At 45.8% G+C, this 23,335-nt stretch overlaps 1 protein-coding gene across 16 annotated transcripts in view; it reads left to right on the top strand.

The window, feature by feature from the left end:
* Positions 1 to 23,335, top strand: part of Syd (JNK-interacting protein syd) — a 42,931-nt gene that overhangs the window by 16,689 nt on the left and 2,907 nt on the right. For 11 of the 16 annotated variants that reach the window (XM_077702616.1, XM_077702613.1, XM_077702615.1 and 8 more), the window contains 14 exons: positions 1,113 to 1,280; positions 6,921 to 7,179; positions 7,942 to 8,094; positions 9,429 to 9,612; positions 9,748 to 9,957; positions 10,897 to 10,938; positions 11,548 to 11,812; positions 17,194 to 17,274; positions 17,347 to 17,444; positions 17,545 to 17,693; positions 17,956 to 18,127; positions 19,445 to 19,558; positions 20,730 to 20,927; positions 22,536 to 22,676. In XM_077702616.1, the coding sequence (XP_077558742.1) occupies positions 1,113 to 1,280; positions 6,921 to 7,179; positions 7,942 to 8,094; positions 9,429 to 9,612; positions 9,748 to 9,957; positions 10,897 to 10,938; positions 11,548 to 11,812; positions 17,194 to 17,274; positions 17,347 to 17,444; positions 17,545 to 17,693; positions 17,956 to 18,127; positions 19,445 to 19,558; positions 20,730 to 20,927; positions 22,536 to 22,676 (2,234 nt within the window). The remainder of the gene's footprint in view (positions 1 to 1,112; positions 1,281 to 6,920; positions 7,180 to 7,941; positions 8,095 to 9,428; positions 9,613 to 9,747; positions 9,958 to 10,896; positions 10,939 to 11,547; positions 11,813 to 17,193; positions 17,275 to 17,346; positions 17,445 to 17,544; positions 17,694 to 17,955; positions 18,128 to 19,444; positions 19,559 to 20,729; positions 20,928 to 22,535; positions 22,677 to 23,335) is intronic. The other 5 variants (XM_077702609.1, XM_077702617.1, XM_077702618.1 and 2 more) reach the window with 3 other exon arrangements.

Below are 23,335 nucleotides of genomic sequence, written 5' to 3'. Positions count from 1 at the left end.
TTTCCTAGATGTTCTTTTCATGAATGACTTGATCTTGCACTTTAAGTTGTTTTGTTTGTGCACAAGGCTAACTTTCGTTTTGCTTGCAGAAATTTCTTTAGTGCAAAATAGCGCGAAACAGGTAGTAATTTAGAACATAGCAAATGCACGCTGTCCAGTTCAGGCTTGAATTCAATTGAATGTTGTGAAAAATTTCACCGCACGACATATTTTGCACTGAATGTGAGATACTTCAGTTGTTGCATTACATATGGGCTTGGCATTTCTTTGGTTTTTGTTTTGTGACACTGCCAGTGTATACTGAGCACCACTAAATTGTGTTTGTGGATCAGTACAGGGGCGGTATTCTCGTGTTTGTCCGTTTTGAAAACGTCCGATTTACTATGACGTAGTTGGCTTTTGCGCAACTGTTGTTGTAAACACATTTGAAACGGCTAAAGCTATTTTAAAGTATTTTTAATGTGTTTATTGTGCTGCCAGCGAACCAACAACAAGGCGACAACAAATTGTCTGCTCCAAATCGTCTGCTCCAAGAAACCGCGGCTCATAGCTCCGCCGTGCTTGCATGGCGTCACATCCAGGTGTTCGCTTTTAGCCAATCAGGGCTTGCTCAAAACGGACACTTTTGAAACGGACACAAAATGGACAAAACATGAAAATATTGCCCCAGAGCTATTCACTCACATGTGTGGGTGCACTGTTATTTGTACTGCTTCTTGTAGAAAGGAGCTGTTGGGAAGGATAATCTAAAAAAAAAAACAAAAAAAAACTACCATCATAGCATGAATGTTGCATGAGTGTTCAGCTATGCAGCCTATACTGCTGTTACAGTGTTCTTATCTAAGGTTTAAAAGTAAAGCTGTGTTTTTCTCAATAATTTCGAACTCTGCTGTTTCTTCTGGGTCATGTTCAAGATTCTTGGTGCATTTTTTCATGCAGATTTTGTGCAGTGCACAAAGCCAGCATGGTGCGCAATGTTGAGTCGACAGTTTAGAAGCAGCGTTGTTCTCAAACCTGAGAACATGGCCTAGTTACTATTTTGTACAGGCACGTTCTCTAGGCCGTGTGGTTAACGCTGTTTGAGTGTTCGTGTGTGCTCTTGCGGTATGCAGCTTCAGCAATCTGTTCAGTGCTGCTGACAAGCCTCCACAGAAGCCCGTGTCGACAGTGAACGTCCGTTACAACGCCCCTTCCACGAGGCTGAGCCCTGCCTTAGAGTCCATGCGGAAAAAGCGGCTAGGAGAGAAGCATCGAGGCTTTGACTTCCTGGACAGCGACCTGTAAGTTTACGTTCCTCATCAAGCGGTTGCTGAGGCAGTGAATGTGGGAGAACTGCCATGGAAAGAGTGCAACTGTATGCAGTAGGAAGCAGAACTCAATTACTGTGCTTTAACATTTGATATTTTAAATCCAAAGGCTAGTGGAATTGGACTAGTCTAGATGGGAAGATTTGTCTAGTTTTGATAGAGAATGAATTTGCTTGTTCCACTCATAACCATCTAAGGTAGTAATACGAGCATTGTAATGTGATTGATGCCGTTTCACGGGACCTTGCCGTGACAGTTTGTCTTCATGAGATCTGTGGTGTGAAACATTTTTCAACCAATTTAGTCAGCATTGGTTAATCGGAAAAATAGCGCAAAAAGAGGAGCGGCAAAAAGAAGTTGCGACACAGGCGCTACTGTCAACTAAAGTATTCGTTGCATATCGACATCGGTGCAGTAAATACTAAAGTTGACAGTAGCACCCGTGTTTTGTGCTGTTTTTCTGGCCAGTCGTGAACCACATAGCCGAAACCCGTACTCTGCTGTAGTCAGCACTGCATTGTACATACTTGGAGTTTGGGCTAAATTTTTCTGCCGGGTGCATTGCTTCCTGGAGATGCAACCTTTTCAGAGTTTTTGTTCGGAACCAGCTCTTTCGACCTTTTATCATCTTGTTGAATGTGCTTGCTGTCTAACCCAGCGAGGCAGTGGCAGGATGTCAAACTAATCTCAAGCTCAATAATTAAGCATTAGAACTCCAAAGTCTCTTAACACCTTCATGACCGCGCCTATTCCCATCGATAGTATGCTATCTATACAAATTCAAATTTTGGCGTTCTCCGAGCGCTTCTGGACCACTCATGCCATCCAAATGGTACAGGAGGAAGTATTTTATCAGTTTTGCTTTCGAGTTTCGTTTCTCCGCCACGTGGGGGATTTTTAAATGTCCTTCGCCAACGGGGAGACGAGCTCGCCGATGCTTCGTGCAAACGGCGATTTTGACGGATTCCGATGTAACTGAGCTTGAATCTGTGCATGATGGTAGCAGCACAGACACGGAAAACGACTTTGATTCGTCAGACTTTCCTACGGTCGGCGAAAGTGCATCAAGTCACCCCAGACCATCACTAGGTGTGTGCCCTTGAGTTTCTTCTCCGGTCTCTCTACCGTCTGGCTCTATTCTAAAGACCACAGCTCTGATCTGCAGGGTGTCGATTTCGTTTGGGTGAGACCATTCCATACGGACTGCACAGAGAGTCGAGTTTTCTCCACAAAGACGGCCCAGAGTTGACCTTGGCATAGCGCTCCGGAGCAGCGCGCGACTGTTGTTGTTTATATTTATATTTTTGTAGGTAAATAACTTTTGTACTTACACCGCTCATATTTGCAATATTATTCTGTAAGCGTGTTATGTTCAAAGTGTATATTTCAAATTGTTTTTATGCCTACCATGTGCGAAGTAGCATTGAGGTTACTTTCAATTTTTTTTTCTTTTTGCCGCTTTTTTTGTTGTCACAATTTTCTGATAAAATTCCTAATGCATCTGTTGTTTGAAATAATTGCTGTTGGAAAGCCCCATTCTTCCTCTCATATAACCTACACTTTAGTATCCAGCATTTTCTGTGGCTGACAGGGCATCTGTAAAGGCTAGTTGGTGCTGCATAGCTTGAGTGGAGAGCGCTTAAACTTTGGCTAGTAGGACAAGGACGAGCAAGACATCCTGTTTTGTAGTCTTTCTCATTCTTATTCTACTAGTAAACGTTTAGGCACCCTCCACTCAAGCTGTTTTCTGTGTGGCAAGAAAAAAAAATTTCCTTGACTACCCAAAAGCAACCGGTAGGCACCAGTGTTTATATATTTTTGTATGCATGTAAATAACTTTTGTACTTACAGAGCTCATTTTTGCAGTATTACTCTATAAGGCCGTTATGTTCAAATTTTATATTTCAACTTTTTAATGTGTACCGTGTGCAAAGTGGCCTTGATGTTTTCATCAGTTTGTTTTTATTTTTGTTACTTTTTTGCTTTGTTAATTGTTTATAGAATTTGTAAGAAACCTGTTGTTTGAAATGATTACTGTTGGAAAGCCCCGGTCTTCCTCTATTACCTTAGCATCCATCATTTTCTGTGGCAAAAAAATATATATTTCCTGGACCACCCAAAAATAGCCAGTAGGCACCAGTGTTTATATATTTTTGTATGCATGTAAATAACTTTTGTACTAACAGAACTCATTTTTGCAGCATTACTTTACGATGCCCTTATGTTCACATTGTATATTTCAAATTTTTTTTGTGTGCCCTGTGCAAAGTGGCATTGATGTTTTCATCAGTTTGTTTTTACTTTTGTTACTTTTTTGCTTTGTTAATCTTTTCTAGAATTTGTAATAAATCTATTGTTTGAAATTATTACTGTTGGAAAGCCCCAGTCTTCCTCTATCATTTCATAACTTACACTTTAACATCCATCATTTTCTGTGGCAAGGGAAAAAATATTTCCTGGACCACCCAAAAACAACTGATTTTTCCGTGGTCACGAAAGTGTTAACACAATTTATCAACACCGTCAAGCTTTGTTTAAACGACCAGTATGTAGCGAGTGAGGAGATCCGAAGAACGACAATTACAATTTGCTGGGTCATTCTGAATTCTAATGGCAGTTGGGCTATTTATACTGAAATGAAAAGCACAGAATTCCAAATGGTATTGGTTATAACGAAGGCATTTTGCCTTCCGCGCTGCTTACTGTAGTGTCCAAGCAAGCGTGCATAGTCAAACTTTCCTAAAAACACTTTTCAAATGCAATTGTTGTAACGCTCAAATTGCTCAACCACTTTGGAAGCAAACCAAGTGCTTGTTCGGGAGCCAATGATGATGATGATGAGCCAACACTGCCCATCAGCTGGCTGCAATGCTTTTTAAAACCCTTTTAAATGTGTTCCCCGTCCATGCTTATTGATAGCTCAACTTCACAATCTCCTCAAGCCTTTTATTGTTTGCTGCTAAATGAAGTCATCAAAATGCCATGGCCACTGCCCTGCTACGAACGTAGTCGAACGATACGCGTCTTTGAACTGCCTTAAACAAAAATTGATTTAAGTGATTGATTTAAAGCTTTTATTGCACATTAAAACATGCAAGATACGTCTTGAAACTGTCATAAACGAGAGTTTATTCAAACGAAAGCTTTTGTAGTGCATGACAAGCTACAGTCAAAATAAAGAATGCGGTTGTTCTCTTGCTGTGGGTGGAGTTTTCCCCTACGCAGTTATCTGACCTCGACTGAGGCTGCCGCTCACTGATCCCTTCCAAAGGTCAAGGACTGCCTCTGAGTGGGAAATGTAGGCCTGATAATAGGCCCAGTGCCAGCAATGTGGTAGGTTTTTAAGATAGCGGCTGTCTCTAAGCGAATAGCATAGTCCACGTTGTGTAAATAGCGGCCTGTAGCTGCATTTTATGGGGTAAAAATAAAGCGAGTAAATGTGTTTTTTTGCTTTCCATCATAGAACCTAAGAGGTGCAATGCTATATATATGCATACATTTTTGTTCTTGCGGAGGTTCTGAAGTAGCGCTCTTTAATACCATGTCAAGTCAATAGCAAGTCAAGTGGCTATTCCATGCCAGGCTCATGGCCCTTTATATATCCAGCAATTTAGGTGTCTACTTCTAATATCAGCATTGGTTATAACCAACAAACTTTTGCTCCTGATGCAGTGCTGTAAAAATGAAATTCAACTGTATGTGTGTTGGTATGTATATATATACTAGATATAACTGATCTAAAGCAAATTGCCAGCAATAGATTCACAGCTGAGACCACAAAATGGCCAAAACAAAATTATTCACTGGAACTTCGTGCATCATAAAGGCTGCTACTTGTATTTTCCTGATTCATAGTAGCGAGGGAAAGCTAGTGAGAATCGTGTTTTTGGATCGTCCTAGGTAAAATTGACTTTATTTCAACTGTAATGGTATATAACTACAAGAAAGCTTGTTTACAGGTAACAGGATGTGCTAACTGAAGCTGTTTTCTTTTTCCTGCTGTTTTATTAGATGGTGACAATATAGTTCCAGTTTTGGAAAATTTATCACTACCTTCATTCAGGCATTGTAAGCAGACAGTATGAATTATATAGCTGGTTCATACAGGCATGACACATGGTAGCTGTCAGAGAGTGATTTGCCATGATGTCGCATGGAAGCGCTAGAACGACTCCAGCTTTGAATGATGATTCCAGGCAGAACTACAATTAGTGCCACCAGCTCTGGTGCTGCAGCATCTATTTGTTTGCTGCCATAACGTCGCTCTGTAGGTACTGTTTAGTTCGTTCGTGTACATTCTCTTGCGTCTCCTTCACAGCCCTGCAGCTGATTTTTGTTCTCCCTCTGCGATGTACTCGCGCATCAGCGTTCCCTCAGTCTGCGTTCTAATTCATGGACAGCATGGCAGACAGCTTAGGAAGCAGTCTGATTAGATGTCCAAAGCAACAAGAATAGAAATGGCGCCGCAGCCTACACCACAGACGGAACCACTGTTGCAGACACTTTTAACAAAGGCAAGCCACAGCTTTGTAAAAGACAAATACAGTACTACAGTAAAGGCTCGTTAATTTGAACAGTGAGGGGACGGTATCTCAGTTTGAAATATTGAAAGTTCGAGCTAACGAGAGTGAACAATAACAACAGTACACTGCAATTCTGGAGCAGTAGGGCATGTCAACATTTTTGTGCCTGGAAAATCCTGTGACTGCGGCCCAATTTTTGTTCCTAAAGGTGACGGCACTTTTTGCTCTAACGAATGTAACGAAAAGATTTATTTCCTTATTGAAAACTGAAGAAGAGACGAGCGGCATTCCATCTGGCCACGACTTCTGGGCGGACGCCGTACTGTGCTTTGTCCTTGTTTTCCTCCTTGCCATTAGCAGCAACAAGTTCTGTGCCTCTAACCTGAGATATGATGCACTCATCTGTCAGTGCACCCCGAACACCACTGTACTCGCTTGGTCGTCAACGTAGTTCGCAAAGCATGTGTCTTCCAAAACATCCGTGATGTGGGATTTAGATAAATTTTAACCGATTTTGTCTTCTGCATCCTACGCAGACTGACCTGTAGACACGGTGTTTCTGTGTCTGCATGCCAGGCGTTGGTGCAGTGGTGTGTGGTTCGAATTATCTGTGGCGGTACCCACTCGGGTTCCAATTAACGGCTTCTTTACACAGTCTTCTACGGAAACTTGGCCGGATCAATCATTTGAATTATCCATAATTCGAATGATTGAAGTTCGAATCCACGAGCTTACTGTATTTGAACATTAGGCAGTTAAAAAAAAAAAACAATAAACATTGAAATAATAACTGTAGGAAACATTTTTCTCAAAGAATGTGCAAGTTTGTTGAAAAATTAGTATGCATAAAGGTGGTACTGGCGTTGCTTTTGATGTTAGACAGCAAAGAAGCCTTAAGCCGTTAAAAATCTGTTTTCATGAAAAAAAAAGCAATAAACCAATATTCCGCATAATTGTTGATTTCAATGTTGTCTTTGCTGTGATTGGAACAGGCCACAGTGCGGAGGACAGTCTGCCATGATGGCAACAGAGCCGTCTGAATGGGAGATGGGATTGCAGCCTCTGTGTGCGCGTGTGCTGTGGAATGCAGGGCGTCTGAGCGGCTGCAGGCGCAGCGTGCGCGCGAGCGTCGGGAGCAGTACAAGCAGGTGCGGGCGCATGTGCGCAAGGAGGACGGCCGGGTGCAGGCCTACGGCTGGAGCCTGCCCACCAAGACAACGCCGGTCAAGCTGGACCTGCCCCAGCCACCGACAGCAGCCCGCACCCCTGGGGGCGGAGCACCATCCCACGTGCCCGTGCCGGTGCCTGTCTTCTGCCGTCCCCTGCAGGAGACAAGCTCCCCCATGAAGGTATGTAGCAGGGCACCACCTGTCGCTGCAATTTTATTCCCAGCAACTTAGCTGCTGTTTCGTGTCAGGTTTGATGTTAGGCTAGTTGGGCGAGTACTCTGTCGGTGTGAGTCGTTCCAGTCCTTCGTTTTTGGAATCGCTATCCACCCCCTTAAATGCTGTTCCTTTACTGTAAACTCCTGTTGATTTGACGTTGGTAAGAATTCAGCATCTCCGATGTATACCGGCAAGCACCTTTACATTGCCTTGGATGAGTTTTGGATAATTCAATATTCAATCTCCAATTAACAAGTTAAAACTATTGTTTTGCACGTACCATGCACTATTCAATCTCCAATTAACAAGTTAAAACTATTGTTTTGCACGTACCATGCACGGTAGCTGCCATGTTCATGCGGTGCTTGTGTCGTAGCCGGTTGGCATTCCCAAGCTCATTTAGAGAAGAGTTTGTCCTGTGAAGGAATTTAAGGGTCTAGCTAGTGTCACAATGGCTCTAGGTCTAGCCATGCTGCTGTAGTCTACACACTGTTTGGGTTCTGCGTAGTTGTTGTTCCTATTATTGCTAGTCCCTCTTTATTCTGTCCTTCAACTCCATGGGCTACTTTTGGGACACCCACCACCTCAACTTCAGCGCATTCCTTTTCTTTTCGTGTATGAAGAGCAGGGACCACAGTGCACACGCCAGCTGTGTTGCAACAAAATGGTGGTAGTATGCTCACAGTGTTGGTGTGATGGAGAGGTGCAACTCTGTTCATCGTGCAGGTATGGTGCGCAGCAGGTGTGAACCTGACGGGTGGTCGGACGCGAGACGGGGGCACCATCGTGGGTGCCAGCATCTTCTACAAGGAGCAGAAAGCCGACGCCAATTTGCCTTCTCCCTCCGATGACATCGACAGGCTCGAACTGGAACTCAGGGTGAGAGGCCAACTTTTTTATCCTCTCTGTCCTCTTGGGCAGAAGAATTTTGCAGTTGGGGGTTACGTTACTCAGGATGCCCTTTTCTAGCCAGCAGGCTCATCTCTTAGTATTAATCAGTGTTGTGGCCTTTTATAATCTAACCTGGATCATTGTTTAGTGAGAAGTTGTTAGAGAATGGAAGCGTGCTACCATGGCTCGAACCTGATTTTAGATTTGGCATGTTTCATGGTGTGCCTGTTATAGTCGTGCTGAAAGGTAATGTTCAGGACTCATTGCTATTTGTAAACTTATAGATGTGCTTGCTTGTGCTTTGCATCGTAAGCTCTATCAAAAGTTCATAATATAATGCCTCTGGAAATGGGACCTACCACTTTTTTTTTTGAGCATTCCTTCTCTTTTGTTCATTTCGTAGTGCAGCTTCTTTTTACTACAGGCAATAAAGCTTACGGGCAAAGTTTTTGTCATTTTGCAGCTAGGCATAAAGCATTTGAAGGAGGATGTTCGCTTCAGTAGATGTTTTTCGCACGCAAAAGAATGAGAAACGGCAAGCCCCTTGCAATGTCATGTTCCTGGGCTTGTGGTGCAGTTTTAAGGGCGAAGCCCCTTAGGTGCTCGGGTTGTCGGTGTCTCCTGTCGTCGGCGTCTCCTGTAGTCACGGTACTAAAACACTGGGACACTCATTTTTCAACGCCTTGCACTAGAACGTAACACGTACTAAAATAAAAGTGTATAATGAATAAAACTGGTTCAGGATAAACTAATGGTTTAAAGATTATTTGTGGAACACTCTACGTCCGCTTCAGCAGTTGTCAAGCGCAAGCAGAAGCTGTTTGTAGACGGGTTATAATATGTGTTACGCTCAAGTACCCACTGGCTCTCAACGCTAGGTCTGACTGGGTCAGGTGGTCAGTTGAAGCAAGAAAAGGCCTACTTACCTGGTGCCGGGACCTCATTGATCACTGAGGACGAGCCCCCAGGGAGAGGCACAAGCATTGCACTGCGCTCTCGTAGACCTCTGCCACTACCCCAAACTGGGACAGATGGTGCATGCAAATTGCTTTAAATCCGGTTCAACGCAAGAGAGGGTGCCACCGTCTCAGCAAGCACGCGATTGCTCCTCCCACTGATGCCTCTCCAACACCCAATCAGAACACGCCGTGTGGCAAGAGAGGGAGTTATCTTTGAAGACACTTATACGCTGCATGCTTTGCCCCTCCGCAGGCTTCACGTTGGTGGAGATGGCCTGGGATTATACTGTTTACGTTAATTACATTGTGCAGTCAGTGTTCCCTTCACCATGGATCGCACTGTTGTTCCTCTTTGTGCCTCAGCAACAGGAGCAGGAGCGGAGAGAGCAGGAAGAGATGGCCCAGCGGCTGTCCTCGTTGGTGTGGATCTGCGCCTCCACCCGGGAAAACAGCGAGGTGTACGTGGTGGACGCCAACAACCCGGCCGACATCCTCGACACCTTCCACGTCTGTCCCGCCCACCTGCTGTGCATAGCCTCGGTGCCAGGTGCGGTTTTGACGTTGCCTCTGGCCAGGGCATGTCAGTGCAGACGGCAAATCGCTGCAGGGCAGTCAGTGGTTTGGGTTACAATGGCTTGTATGCGTTTGTCAGCTGAAAGTTGGGCCCTTGGTGTGTGTGCAGGTGCAAAGGAGACCGACTACCCGGTGGACGAGGAGTTTAGCAAACTGGGCTTGGAAGAAACAATCGATGCGTCCAAGCAGGAGGCCAAGGCCCCTGACAACCAGGGTGGAGCCAAGGACCAGGATGGCAATCCTAAAGTGGGGAAGCTGTTCCTTGTCAAGAGTGCGCCCCCTCCTCCTTCGAGCAGGCCCTCTTCACCCCCGAAAGAGAGTTAGTAGTGCCACTGTCGCCATGTTTCAAGGCCTTTCTTGTGGGATAGCCGAGAAGCTGCTCTAAGATGTGTTAGAAACCTCTTTTGTTGGAGCTGGTTTGTGTGCGGTGTGATTCAGTTGTGTATGTCACCTCTGTTGAGCACTCTACCAAGTGATATCTTAGGCAAAGCGGATGTGTTTCGTGAGCAGTATTCACAACAGATTCATTTAGACAGTGCCTTCATGGTCGAGCAGACGTGGGCTCGCGAGATCTTCATGGGCTATTTTATCACAGAATGTGATAATATTGGGCATCAGTGAAAAAAATTTTCTATATGTACTTGCATTGCAAAGTTCTTGCCACCTGGTGTTTCTTTCATTATATCTACGTAGTGACAGAGCCAAAGGGTAAAGGTGCTTTAAATTTCTTTTATTAATCCCACCTACTTCATTAGTGCATGTTTTTATGGAAGGTTTTTTTTTTTTTTTTTGGCAATTATCACATTCTGTGTTGTGAACAACTCCTTCCAAAGAGGCATTATCGTTGCATTTTTCTTTTTATTTCTCTGTACTACTGCTACCTGAATTACCTAACACAGTTGGAGTACTCTGTGGGGCTACTCAAGCGAAAAACAGTGTGCAGAGTAAAGTGCCTTGTGTGTTGTGGTACGTCATGTGGAAGGCCTTGAAAATAGCGCTGCTGAGCACGAGGTCGCGGGTTCGATTCCCGGCCGCGGCGGCCGCTTTTCTGATGGAGGCGAAAAGCAAAAACGCCCGTGTGTTCGAGATTTCGGCGCACGTTAAAGATCCCCAGGTGGTCAAAATTAATCCGGAGCCCTCCACTACGGCGCGCCTCATCGCCTGCGTTGCGTCGGCGCGTTACACCCCACAATCAAATCAAATCAATCAGGCCTTGAAAATAACTTCTTTCTTTTTTTGTTTCTTCTGCTGCCTTTAGAAAGTGAAGAGAAGGCTGGAGCTGTTTCAGAGGCAGTTGATGGTAAGAACCCCTGCGCATATTTTTGTATGCTCTTGGGATAAAAAGGCGCCGGTGCCACGGAAGTGGCTGAATTTTGCTGTGGGCTTGTACCCTGTCACAATGAGACTACACTTGATCTGGGCAAACGACAGCCTCGAGCACATTAGTTTTAGCAAGAAGAACGACAGAGCAGGAAGGAAGTTATTTATCGCTGGTTCTTGGGTCATCGAGGTCCATGTTACCACGGCTGGAAGGAATGCCAATCTGGAGCTAGCTGTAGTTGGTACCTGCTCCAACACAAAGCATAATAAGATAAAATTTTACATGGCTGTTCTCTCTCTTGTCTCGCGTTTTGATCGGAGCTTATGGCCTTTCATGACTGAAGACATGCATGTCTTTTTGCCCTGTTCACGAGCTTTCAAGTCAAATTTTGTATAGTGTTCTGGGAAGGGCAAGCAGTAACAGGCCGGTGTTTTTTGCTGGTGTACCACATATTGACTGTTGCGTGTGGTGGGCGTGTCACCTCCCGTTCTCCATTTGATGAGAACTTTCAAACTGCTAGCCTTAGGGGTAACCCTCCGTGAGCACAACTTATTGATTATTGACCCCCCCCCCCTTCCCCCTTGGCAGCCCTGGAAGAGCTGGAAGGAGGGGGGAGCAAGCCTGCCGTCAGTGCGGACCAGGAGTCGGTGGCGTCGGGGAGCAGCCAGGGCAGCAGCAGCAAGGAGCGGGGGGGTCCCAGGCGTCCCTGGGTGCTCCTCAAGGAAGGGGCCCCGCCCGACATCGTCAAGGACGGCATCTCGGAGCTTCCCACCGACAACCACCTGGCTTACGACCAGCTCGAGAAGATGTCCAGCGTGCTGCCCACCATGTGGCTGGGCTGCCAGAATGGCATGTGAGTGATAATGGTGGCCCCACTGCTGGCTCCTCTGTGCATGCGTGCACACGTGCATGTTTTCTAAAGACGATAGCCTTTCTTGGGCTACTTAAACCCGACGATTTAGGTTAGTCTGTCTGTCTGTATCGCGATTCAGCCACGTGGCCAAAAGATAAAAAAGAATTCCCAAATGAGGTTATATAGGGGCGTGCAGCAGGACATTGGCGCCGCTCTGGTGGCCACTTCCCACCAGCTCAGCTGCCCACACTACGCTCAGCTGCCCACTGTTCAGCTGCCCACACTACGTGGTGGGCAGCTGAACAGACAGCCCTGAGGTTGTCACGGAGAAATGGTGACTTCGTGATGTCGCATACAAACTGTTGGGTCGTGAACTGTGCACATTCTTACGCTAATTGCCCGCTGGGAACCAATCTTTCTTGGTTTTTAACGAGGCCATGCCTTCAGTGCCAGCGAATGCAATGGATACACTGTATGCGCTGACTATGTCCGTGTGGGGGAGACGATTGGAACTTTTTTTTTTTTTTTACATAGTGCTGAAACCCTAGCAGTCATTCAGGCATTACGGAACCAGGGGGTAGATGAGCATTATGTAAGAATACTAGAGGATATCTACAATTGGTCTACAGCTACCATCATCCTCCATAGGTAGAGCAGTAAAATACCTATAAGGAAGGGTGTCAGACAAGGAGACACAATCTCTCCAATGTTATTCACAGCATGCTTACAAGAAGTATTCAGAACGTTGGATTGGGAACAGGTGGGAGTAAGGGTTAATGGAGAATACTTCAGTAACCTCAGATTTGCTGATGACGTTGCCTTGCTAAGTAACTCGGGGGACGAATTGCAAAGCATGCTTTCCGCACTGAGTGAACAGAGTAGAACCGTGGGCCTGAAAATTAATATGCAGAAAACTAAAGTAATGATCAATAACCTCGGAACAGCACAGCAGTTTGAGATAGGTGGCGAGGCAGTGGAAGTGGTAAGCGAATATATCTACTTAGGCCAAGTTGTGACCCCAGATCCCAACCATGAGGCAGAGATAATTAGAAAGATCAGAATGGGGTGGGGTGCATATGGCAGACATTCTCAGATAATGAATAGCAGCCTACCATTGTCGCTGAAGAAGAAAGTGTATGACAGCTGCATCTCACCGGTACTCACCTACGGGGCAGAAACTTGGAGGCTCACTAAGAGGGTTCAACTTAAATTGAGAACGACTCAGCGGGCAATGGAGCGGAAAATGATAGGTGTAACATTAAGGGACAAGAAGAGAGCGGAGTGGGTCAGAGAGCAAACTGGTGTTAAAGACATATTAGTAGAAATTAAGAAGAAGAAATGGACGTGGGCAGGGCATGTAATGCGAAGGCAAGATAACCGCTGGTCATTAAGGGTAACAGAGTGGATCCCTAGAGAAGGCAAGCGTTGCAGGGGGCGGCAGAAAGTTAGATGGGCAGATGAGATCAAGAAGTTTGCGGCGGGGATAAATTGGTCACAGTTGGCACAGGACCGAGGTAATTGGAGAATAATGGGAGAGGCCTTTGCCCTGTAGTGGGCGTAGATAGGCTGGTGAAGATGATGAATGAAAACGAATGGAAGTAAAGAAGAACATGCAGTGCCCACTCCATTGGCGGTAAACCATCGACGGACCCAAGGTCACTGTTTTATGCGTCTACGATTCTCCCACCAGCCTACTGCAAAAGGCTTACAATCGCTGGAGACAGACTCCCGTTATGAAAGTTCAGTCTGTTTCCGCTATTACTTATCAATTAAATATTTTCATGTCTGGGAATCGTGTAAGCCAATCCCAGCTGACACAATGAGTGTGCATTTGGTTGGCAACTGCCAACGTCAATGTTACCTCCTTTTGTGTCTCTACTGCGGGGACTGTTTTTTTTTTCTTCGAGTCGTCGCAGTTTTAGATCACTCGCTGCAAGCCACTCTATTTATTGATTACCTAGCTGTATGAACTGTTGTTTACTAGCAACAGCGATAGCGCACACCAACAAAGTCACCAGTGCCAATAATTTAGGTAAAGAAAAATAAACGTCCAAATAGAGTACTCGTCAGCTGTTTCGTGTTTGGTGACCGCCATTTGTTTTGTTCTTGTTTAGTGCGCTGAATTAAAAGTAAGCACAGCCCTACGGCACACAACCAACAAACCAACACTGTTCTTATTTTTGTTTGTATATTTTAATAAATCGATGCAGTGGGTAAATAGCACTGGAGAAATAAAGGCCGAAAAGAAGGGGAGGCGGAGATACAGCACTAAAAAAATTTCGCAGGGTGTTCTGACAGCAATACACCACCCCTGGCTACGCCCCTGGTTAGAGTACACTTGTTGCACGCAATGCTCACATGTGTTAGGCGTTAATGCAGAGTTTCAGCATGGTGCGAAGAAGCCAACCCAAAAGGGCACGCCATACAGTGAACCTTCAGTTGGCATGTGCGTGCCTCAGAGCTATTTTTATTCCGCGAACTTAAAATATTTCAAACGGTAAATCTGCGCTGCGAATCGAATAGGAAACACTATTCACAAAGTACTATTCGCAGTTTCGAATACTGGCACACCTCTACTTTTTTTCCCCCTCTGGGTGGTTGGCTGGCAGGCGCTTTGTGGACAGGTGTCTGTCTACCTACAGTCTATCCTAACATGGAAAATTGAGCAAAATGGTGAAGCATGATGAAAAAATAAGCAGCACGAAAGGTAAGGATGAAAGCTGTTAAAAGAGGCTGTTTCAGCATTTTAGTATTGACAGCGAAACTTACACCTGTAAGCAGCAACGAGAAACCTAAACCCGGCGCTGTACAGCAAAGTGGAATTCCCGAAGAACACGATAGTTGGGCCTTTCAAGGTGATGTTCGCGCGAAGTAGCCGTCTTTCTCGTTGAGCATATCAATCAGCAGAATGCTCAATTTGTTAAGCCGGCTTTTAAAGAACAAAAGCACCCTCTTTCTTTACGAAAAGAATGCGCTGGTTCCCACGTCCAAAGTCATAGGTAGAAACCGTTCGTATTTGCAAGACGAAGATGGATGGGCCACTTGCGTCGATTGGTCGCATTAACGTTTGCTAATTTACAAGGAGACAACGCTAAAGTGAAATAAATAATAATGGTTACACACAAGAATTATGACGACTTTATGCTTGCTTGGCGTATGCAACAACCCTCGACAGTGGTGCACTGAGTGCAGTTGTGTTCCTCTGACACGCCAAAAACGGGCTTGCTGTTGTGGAGTTTGATGCCCTTTTCTTCATTGGAGCAAATAAAAATCCGGAAAAGTCTGTCCGGCACAATCCAGCTGGTTGGATTACACTGTTTGCATGGCCAAACGCTAGTCTAACAGACGGCTGTGGCAGAGCTCTCCCACCGCAGGACGTTGGCACGGCCGATGGTGGCGCTGCCAAGGTAGAGCAGCACGCCCGCTGTAGGTGTCGCCCGCTCCGTACAGGCAAAACCTTCCTGAACAACTAAATCCGTTGCCATACTTCATGCCTGTCAACATTGTGGAGCAAAAAGAAAACATTAGGCATATTTGAGGCAAAGGGCAATGTTTGTTCAATTGAAAATGGGTGTGCACTTGATATTAGCGAGAGCAAATAAAAAATACATGTTGAAAACAATATTTTGACCTAAAATACAAATAGGGCTCATGCCCATAGACCTCGTGGCGGTATTCTGAAAAGTTCAACAGAAGTGAAAGGTTCCAATACTAGATGGCGCACGAGCAGTGGAACGTGGGAAAATTGAATTGACTTGAGCAAATTTTCACTGTGTTTATTGCGGGAAGAGCAAGACAGGAGGGGACGAGCGTGACAGGTAGGCGTTTACACGGCAGAAGCGGCTGACGAATGTAGTCTTTTGACAGCATTTGCAGCGAAGTGAGCAGATTCGCAGCCAATTTCTCTCTCTGAAAGTTTGTCTTACCTCTAACTTGAATGAGCTGGCATGTAATTGCAGTTGACGACTGCCATGGTCATGTAGATCCAGAAAGAACTTCTCCACATTTGCCCAGAAAGGTGGAGAAAATAAGAGGGCAGTTTTGTTTGGACATTACCGTATTTATTCGAATATAGGTCGACCTTTTTTTTCCGAAAATGTGCTTAAAAATTGAGGGTCGACCTATAATCGTGACCGAAGAACCTCGACCTATAGTCGTGATCAAAAATGGCGGGCGCAACGAGCGATCCGTTTCTCCGTCGCGCCCGGCGCTCCTCAATTTGAGGCGGCAGCGCGGAGCATCTAGAACAAAGACAGGCAAGAAAATAAAGAAAAAAATAACAAAACAATCAGCGTAAGAAAACCACCCACAGTCACTGCCGGCTATCGCGCATTACCTGCGGCCGAACCGGACACGAGCGAGCTTACGTACTGGCTAGAGAGCCAGATTGGCTTGGCTTGGTGTCTTTGGCTTGGCTAGGTGACTTTCGCCACCTAGCGTAGCCACCTCGTGAACGGAACGGCGTTGCCTGCATAGAGATGGTTGCCTGCTTCGCTCGCTGTCTCTACTATCTCCCGTTCTCCGTCTCATGCGCTTTCTTTGTGTTTGCTTCGTCGTGATTTCCGCACACAACCATTTTCTCGTGCGCATTTCGCGATGTCACGTCGGACTTTAAGCGGCGGGTGATCCTGTTTGCTGAGAACTTGAACAACTGCGCCGCTCAGCGAGAGTTAGTCGTTAATGAAAAGCTGATCAGGGCATGGCGGAAACAGCGGGACGAACTTTTTGCTTGTAGGGGACTGCGTCGTGCGTTTCGTGGTGGGAGGCACGATGCTCTCGAGAAAAAACTCCGGCTGCACGTGGAAGAGAAGCGTGCGAAAGGACACCGAGTGTCCGGCGAAGATATTCAGACCAAAGCTCAACAGTTAGCGCTGCGAGGCGGGATTGGCCGTTCAGCCTTCAAGGCCAGTCGGGGGCGGGGGTGGGTAATGAACTGCGGCGCATGCGGCGCAAGTTCCGACGACGACGCATTGTGTGGCTCCGACCAGTGAGGTGACCGCGTTGTAAATAAATGGGAGTTTTAAAAAGTTTCCTCAAGTTTTTTTCCTAAAAGTATGGGTCGACCTATAATCGAATATATTATTATTTTTTCGGCGACTTCAATTTTTAGGGGGTCGACCTATATTCGTGCTCGACCTATTTTCGAATAAATACGGTACCTTTCTGAAAAAAATTCATATTCCTTTTGTGACACCTGCTTCCACAATGCACAATCAACCTCAACTGATATTGAAATAAAGATCAAGAAAAAGTGCTAAATAAATCATCGCATAGTTTTCAGCTATATGATTTCTTTATGAAATTGGCTTACCTACTTCATGCAAAAAAGGGGGCCACCGGAAGAGTAGTGACGTGTTTGCTCCGTATGTTATCTTTTCCAGAATCTACATGCACTCTTCTGTGGCACAATGGAGGGTGTGCATCGACTCTGTCAAACTCTCCGACTCCGTGCTAAGCATTGTGTAAGTGACGGAAACGACACCCTGGGGAGTTGGCCCAATGAGCTTACAAATTATTTCTGGTTACGATTCAAGGACACTAACACAAGGTACAACTTCTTCCAGCCATGTCAAAGGCCGGGTGTTTGCAGCACTGGCCGACGGTACTGTGGCGATTTTCCATCGGAAGCAAGGTAGGCTGTGTAGTATTCCATTGCTTGTCGCTCTCCAAGCCTTGATGGTTTTCCGAGTGCTCATTTGCACTTTCCACGTGATGCGTGTTTTTGTTTCCAGATGGCCAGTGGGACCTGAGGAACTATCACCTACTTGACCTTGGGAAGCCACACCACTCTATTCGTTGTATGACGGTTGCCCACACCAAAGTGTGGTGTGGCTATCGGAACCGCATTCACGTTGTTCACCCCAAGACCCTCACTGTGGAGGTGAGTGTGACCCTGCTTCTTTTCTTGCTGCTGCCCAGTGAGCGGCACCGGGCCAACAGCCGATACAATTTAACATTGTACTCAAGCCAGCACACGTGCTGGCGAAATGAGCAACTAATTCGTTTTTTGGTTACTCGGCTCTTATCTGACTTTGCAAGCCAGTGGCATATGTCCACTTGATGGTTATGTATGCAGTGGTTTCATTCTCTGCAAGTGGACGAAGAGTGTCCTGATGCGTAGGTGTAACCTCTGTTGTGCGCAGCACTCGTTTGACGCCCACCCGAGGAAGGAGAGCCAGATCCGACAGATGGCCTGGGTGGGAGACGGAGTCTGGGTGACCATTCGGCTAGACAGCACGCTGCGGTTGTACAATGTCCACACGTACCAGCACCTGCAGGACATCGACATCGAGCCCTATGTCTCCAAGATGCTGGGTATGTTGCACTTGCCGGGGTTGCCTTTGCTGCTGTCCACTCAAACTACAGTTGAACCCCTTTATAAGAGACACGTACCGGGGAGCAGTTTCTGTCTCTTATACGAGATGTCTCTTATAAGCAGGGAACCATGTTTTCACTTACTAATCAGACCCTAGTTCAATGTGGGCACCGTACGACTAAAATAAGCTCAAAAGAACGCTACAGCAAGTCGCAAAAGATTCATTTTAATTTATGTTTGGCCCCCAGAATTTATGAAACAGTTCTGAATCTTTGTTTGCTTCATGACTGTATTTACACTGTTTTTTACAACCGATTCTACAAGCTTTTTTCCTTTCACTGTTTGGGGAAGATGAATCGTAGACGTTGAGTTCACAAGCCTGATGAATAGCCAGAGCACACAGCTTCTTCCGCTGTGTGCTCCGCTGTGTGCTCAGGCTATTCATTACGCTAGCAGGACTCAACATCCGCGATGCTTCTTGATTGGGAGCTACGCGAGTGGGAGAGCCCGCATGTGCAATCGCGCTCTATCCAATGGATGGAAGTAAGCTTCAACCACTTCTGTAAGTTGCATTCACATTGGCAGGGCTTCTTATCGTCATTTCATAGCTGACTGAACCACTTTGTGTTTGCTGAAGCTATAATAAATAGTGACTGCAGACGTCTGTCGTCCACCTGTGTTTCCAGAATGGAAGCAACTGCAATTAGTGACTGGTGGCTCTGCATCTGAAGTTAAAATGTCTGTTACAAGCGAGATTACTGATTAAAGTTCCAGGATGACTTGTCCCTTATAACCAATCTTCTATATCCGATGTCTGTTATAAAAGAGGTCAATTTAATGGGAAAGATAGGGCAGCCAACCATGTGGGTGAATAGTGTCTCTTATACCCATTTGTCTCTTACATCAGTGTCTCTTATAACGAGGTTCAACTACCCTGTGATCTCCACATCAACTGATGGAAGCTTCTGTATCACATTGTCGTAGAATTGCACTTTTGTTTCTCGTTCCTTTTTTTTCCCTTGTAGCTAGTAAAAACTGCGTGCGTTGTATTTAACTTGCGCATTGCAAAAAAGTTCCGTTGTCAATTTAAGTGAAGCACACTGTATGCCTGTGCTTCATTCTTTCTCTTCAGCAATTCCTTTCAACGAGGAATCAGCCCACAATTTTGCTTTCCGTGTTTGCGTGTGTGCTTATGCTGTCCGCATCAGCCAGATAAGGAATGAATGCCGTTCCTTAGGTGAGCCGAGTTAGACTGTCTTGGTTTTCTGGCGCTGCCGTGCTTAGTGCTAGTGGGTGTCATGCACCCTCCCTCGCAGGCACGGGCAAGCTGGGCTTCTCCTTTGTGCGCATCACGGCCCTGCTGATCTCCTGCAACCGGCTGTGGATGGGCACGGGCAACGGGGTCATCATCTCCGTGCCTCTCTCCGAAAGTGAGCTGCAAGTGCATTGCGCGCCTGGCTCTAAATCCTCTGCCGCCTCACAAAGTCTTGCATGCCCAAACGCTCAGTGCACTGTTGCATCATACTCCCCCCGCTGGGTGAAGGCAAGGAGTTGCACAGGCGGAAAACAGGACAAATGTACATGCAAATATCCATCTTCTTGGATTCCACCTATCGTACAGGATAAGCTCGTTTTGTGTGCACCGAGCGACTCTGCAGCTGTAGTGTGTTGTCTAATGCTGTGCTCTTACTTCAGAAGCACATTCGTTGTCCCGTTTAAAGGGGCCATGCAGACAAAACAAGGGTTTGGTTCATTCAAAAGATGGCCTCGTTAGAATCAGACTGACACCATTCTTAACGTAAACTTCGCTCAAATAAGCTACATAAGTAGGAAAAAAGGGAATGGCCATGCGGCCAACTAGCTCGATCATTTCTCGCAACAGAACCTATGATGTCATACCAGCCAGCTCTGCGATTGGCTGAGGCCGGCAGAGCTTACAAGCTTGCCGAACAAACTGTGTTTAAATTTAGGGCACATTCTTTTTATAGCAATAAGAATGGTGGGATAAACAGTGGAAGTTACAAAAGCACACGAAAACATAGAAGTACCAATGCAAACTGCTGTTGGTACTGCGCACACTATGCTTGTTTTAGCTGCACAGCACTGCAGCTCTTTGGGGTCGTCTACGACGCTGGTCGACTGGCGTAAGCGACAGCGTCTTACGGGACAATACTTGTCAAGTGAGCACGTTTTACGAAATGATTATTTTCTCCCTGAACAATAACAAGCCAGGTACGAATACGGATCAAATCAAAGCAAAGGCAGAAAACGGCCCACTGTGGTATGGTAGCGCCATCCAAGTTGACTTACAGTAAACAAGTCTCCGCTTCACACCAAGTTTAGCTTGATGATCCGTTCTTATGATGTCATTGCAGACTTCATTAAAACACTCGATTTGGTGGGAGAATCAACATTTTAACCTAAATTCATTAATTTCTCAGTGAATAAAGCATCATTTGCTTTAAGGCTGTGCTGCATACTGCGCAGTAAAAAAGGGGCACCTTTGTAACCTTTACCGTTCTCTGTCGAGTGTTTGTTCAGTGGAGGAACATGCGTGTGTGGTGACTTGAGGAGGCGTTGTTTACCTGTGCGCGCTCCCAGCAGGGCACAAGCAGTCGGCGGCGACCACGCCCTCGGCGAGCGGCGGGGCGCGCATGCCGGGCTCGGTGGTACGGGTGTACAGCGACAGCCGGGAGAACATCACCACGGGCAGCTTTGTGCCCTACTGCTCCATGGCGCAGGCACAGCTCTCCTTCCACGGCCACAGGGACTCGGTCAAGTTCTTCGTGGCCGTGCCTGGTACGGGGGCCTTGCACACGGGCTTGTTGCATATTTAGCTGCACACCTGGCCACTTGTTTTAGCCACATGGTTAGCCACATGTTCATGTTCAGCCTCGGTGGCTAGTGTGCAAAGCCACATGACACCTTACAATTGGGAGTTAATAAAGTGGCCAGTCTCGCAGTTTTTATAAACCCTTCACTTTTTTGAGCCACAAATTTAGCTGTGTTGAGCTGATTCTTTGTTGTAACTCACTTTTTTATCTTATAAAAGCCGAAACTAAGTGCAGGGGGTTTTCTGCTCTGCATGGAGAGCTTGTGAGTAGAGTGAATTTTGTTTCGAAAGGGCGACACTATTTCGCTTTTAAACCTGCATCTTGAGCTAGAAACCAGCCTTTGGATGAACTGAGACAGTGACAAAGTGTGTTCTTTTTTCTGGTTCATTTACTTGAAATTACAGGTTATCAATATAATCTTCACATTTAAAGATACAGGAGGACTGTAGGAATAGTGTGACAAAACACCTGCAAATAAGAAGTCCTTGCAGTGTTCATCAGTAGAATGTGTATTGCAATGTAATCCTATGTATGCCCAATTTTTTACCATTTGCTATCTATGCTAAACAGTGCCAGTGTGAGAGTATTTTTGCCTGTGAAGTAGTTCGGTGATATACAGCATTTTGAGATTGTGGGAGAGACTTGGAGAATGTGGCCCCTTTTAACCAATGTATTTGTCTTAGGAATTTTGAAGCCATTTTCTCCCTCTTGCATTCAGCAGCCAAGGCAAGTAATCCAGTCCTGACCAGTAGTGCAGTTTTGTGAAGACTCAAGTTCCTTCCATCTTTGTGTTAAAGTGTGTTTTTCGATTGATTGATTGATTGATTGTGGGGTTTTAACGCGCCGACGCAGCGCAGGCGATGAGGCGCGCCGTAGTGGAGGGATCCGGATTATTTTTGACCACGAAAGTGTGTTTTTCAGTGAAATGGTTGTCGTAATGTGGTCCCCATTTATTTGAAGTTAGGTGGGAAGGCTCATTTTGGGGGGGATGAAGCAATCGAAAATTTTGGCAGAATTCTGTTAGTATGGGTAGAGGAACTTGGCGTATTGAAGGGAGTGGGGGCATTGCACTCCAAATAAGAATTCACCAAAGTGGTTGCAACTGAAAAAGAAATAAAGCTGCTCAGAATTACTGCAACTCGTTGCAGTAATTCAAGCATGGCCACCAGTGCAAACGTCCTGCCACCCTTATCAGCCTACTCAAAACTTGTCGATACTTTGCGGAGTCCTTGACTACTGCGTTCACCTGTGTAGCTTGCGAGTCCCTTCTCCGATCAGTAATTCCTTTGGAGACTGCTGCACTGCCCTGCATGGTTGAGAATTCTTTGCACCTGTGTTCACCATTGCAAATTCTAGAGAACTGTTCGTAGCCTCCAGCACACCGCAAGCTCGCTTGATCATGACAGCAGTAATGCCTTATATATATATATAGCTATTGCCATACAAAAATTTCATTGACCTACAGCTGCCCACGAAAAATCCTGTAAAGTAGTCTAGAATGCTGCAAAAGCTGCAAACCTCTCAAATGCTGCAAAAGCTGTGTGATGAGTGGCTGAGGGAATTTTTGCTGCAGGCACGGGTGGGATGATTGCGTCGGACATGAAAGGGACGGGAGACGAGAAGACGGGCAACATAGCCCTGGGCTCGGAGGATGCCTCACCCAAGTGCATGCTGGTTCTCTCCGGCGGCGAAGGCTACATCGACTTCAGAGTTGGTGAGTGGGAACCTTGCTTGTGCCGTTGATGGCATTGGTAATATTGAGAAATGAACTACCCCTTGTTGTTTCTTGATGTTTATGTATGGCTTAATTTTTGACAGCATCACTTTAATTGTACGTAGGCCTCTACGTTTGTTTATTTCTGGATGCTTTGCAACACTCAAACATCCAGCTTCTGCAATCTGCCCGGTGCTTTTGCACGCTTTGGTAATCTTCTGGTTTTGATGGTAGCCATTTTTGCGCCGTTCTGCGAAATAGAGTTGGCCTTTGCCATGTTATAAGATTCAGGTAATGGAACACAGTGTTGTATGTACTGGTTTCAAAACGACATACTGTTTAGCTGAGCTATTTGCTGGTTAATGTATAGTTTGCCGCCATATCACTATTTCTGGGAACGGGGGAATTCACTGGCCCATGTCCAACTTCAGTGCTATGCCACATTGAAATAAGATGACACAATGTTACGGCTGAGGAAGAGGCAAATACACCAACCAAGGGCGTTTATTGAAAGCGGTCCCAACACAGTGTACGAGAAACCCACCCATAGTGGCCGCTACCTACAATTCGATTCCTACCACCCAAATTCCCACAAATCTTCTGTAGTCTCAGCTTTCTTACTTAGAGCTAGAACTGCATGCTCAACAGAAGAAGACTGG

The sequence above is a fragment of the Haemaphysalis longicornis genome, unplaced genomic scaffold (genome assembly GCF_048455015.1).
Source record: "Haemaphysalis longicornis isolate Haplotype H1 unplaced genomic scaffold, Haemaphysalis longicornis Haplotype H1 scaffold_3, whole genome shotgun sequence".
Lineage (NCBI taxonomy): Eukaryota > Metazoa > Arthropoda > Arachnida > Ixodida > Ixodidae > Haemaphysalis > Haemaphysalis longicornis.
The sequence above is the reverse complement of the archived record's forward strand: the minus strand, read 5'-3'. Positions and strand labels throughout refer to the sequence as shown.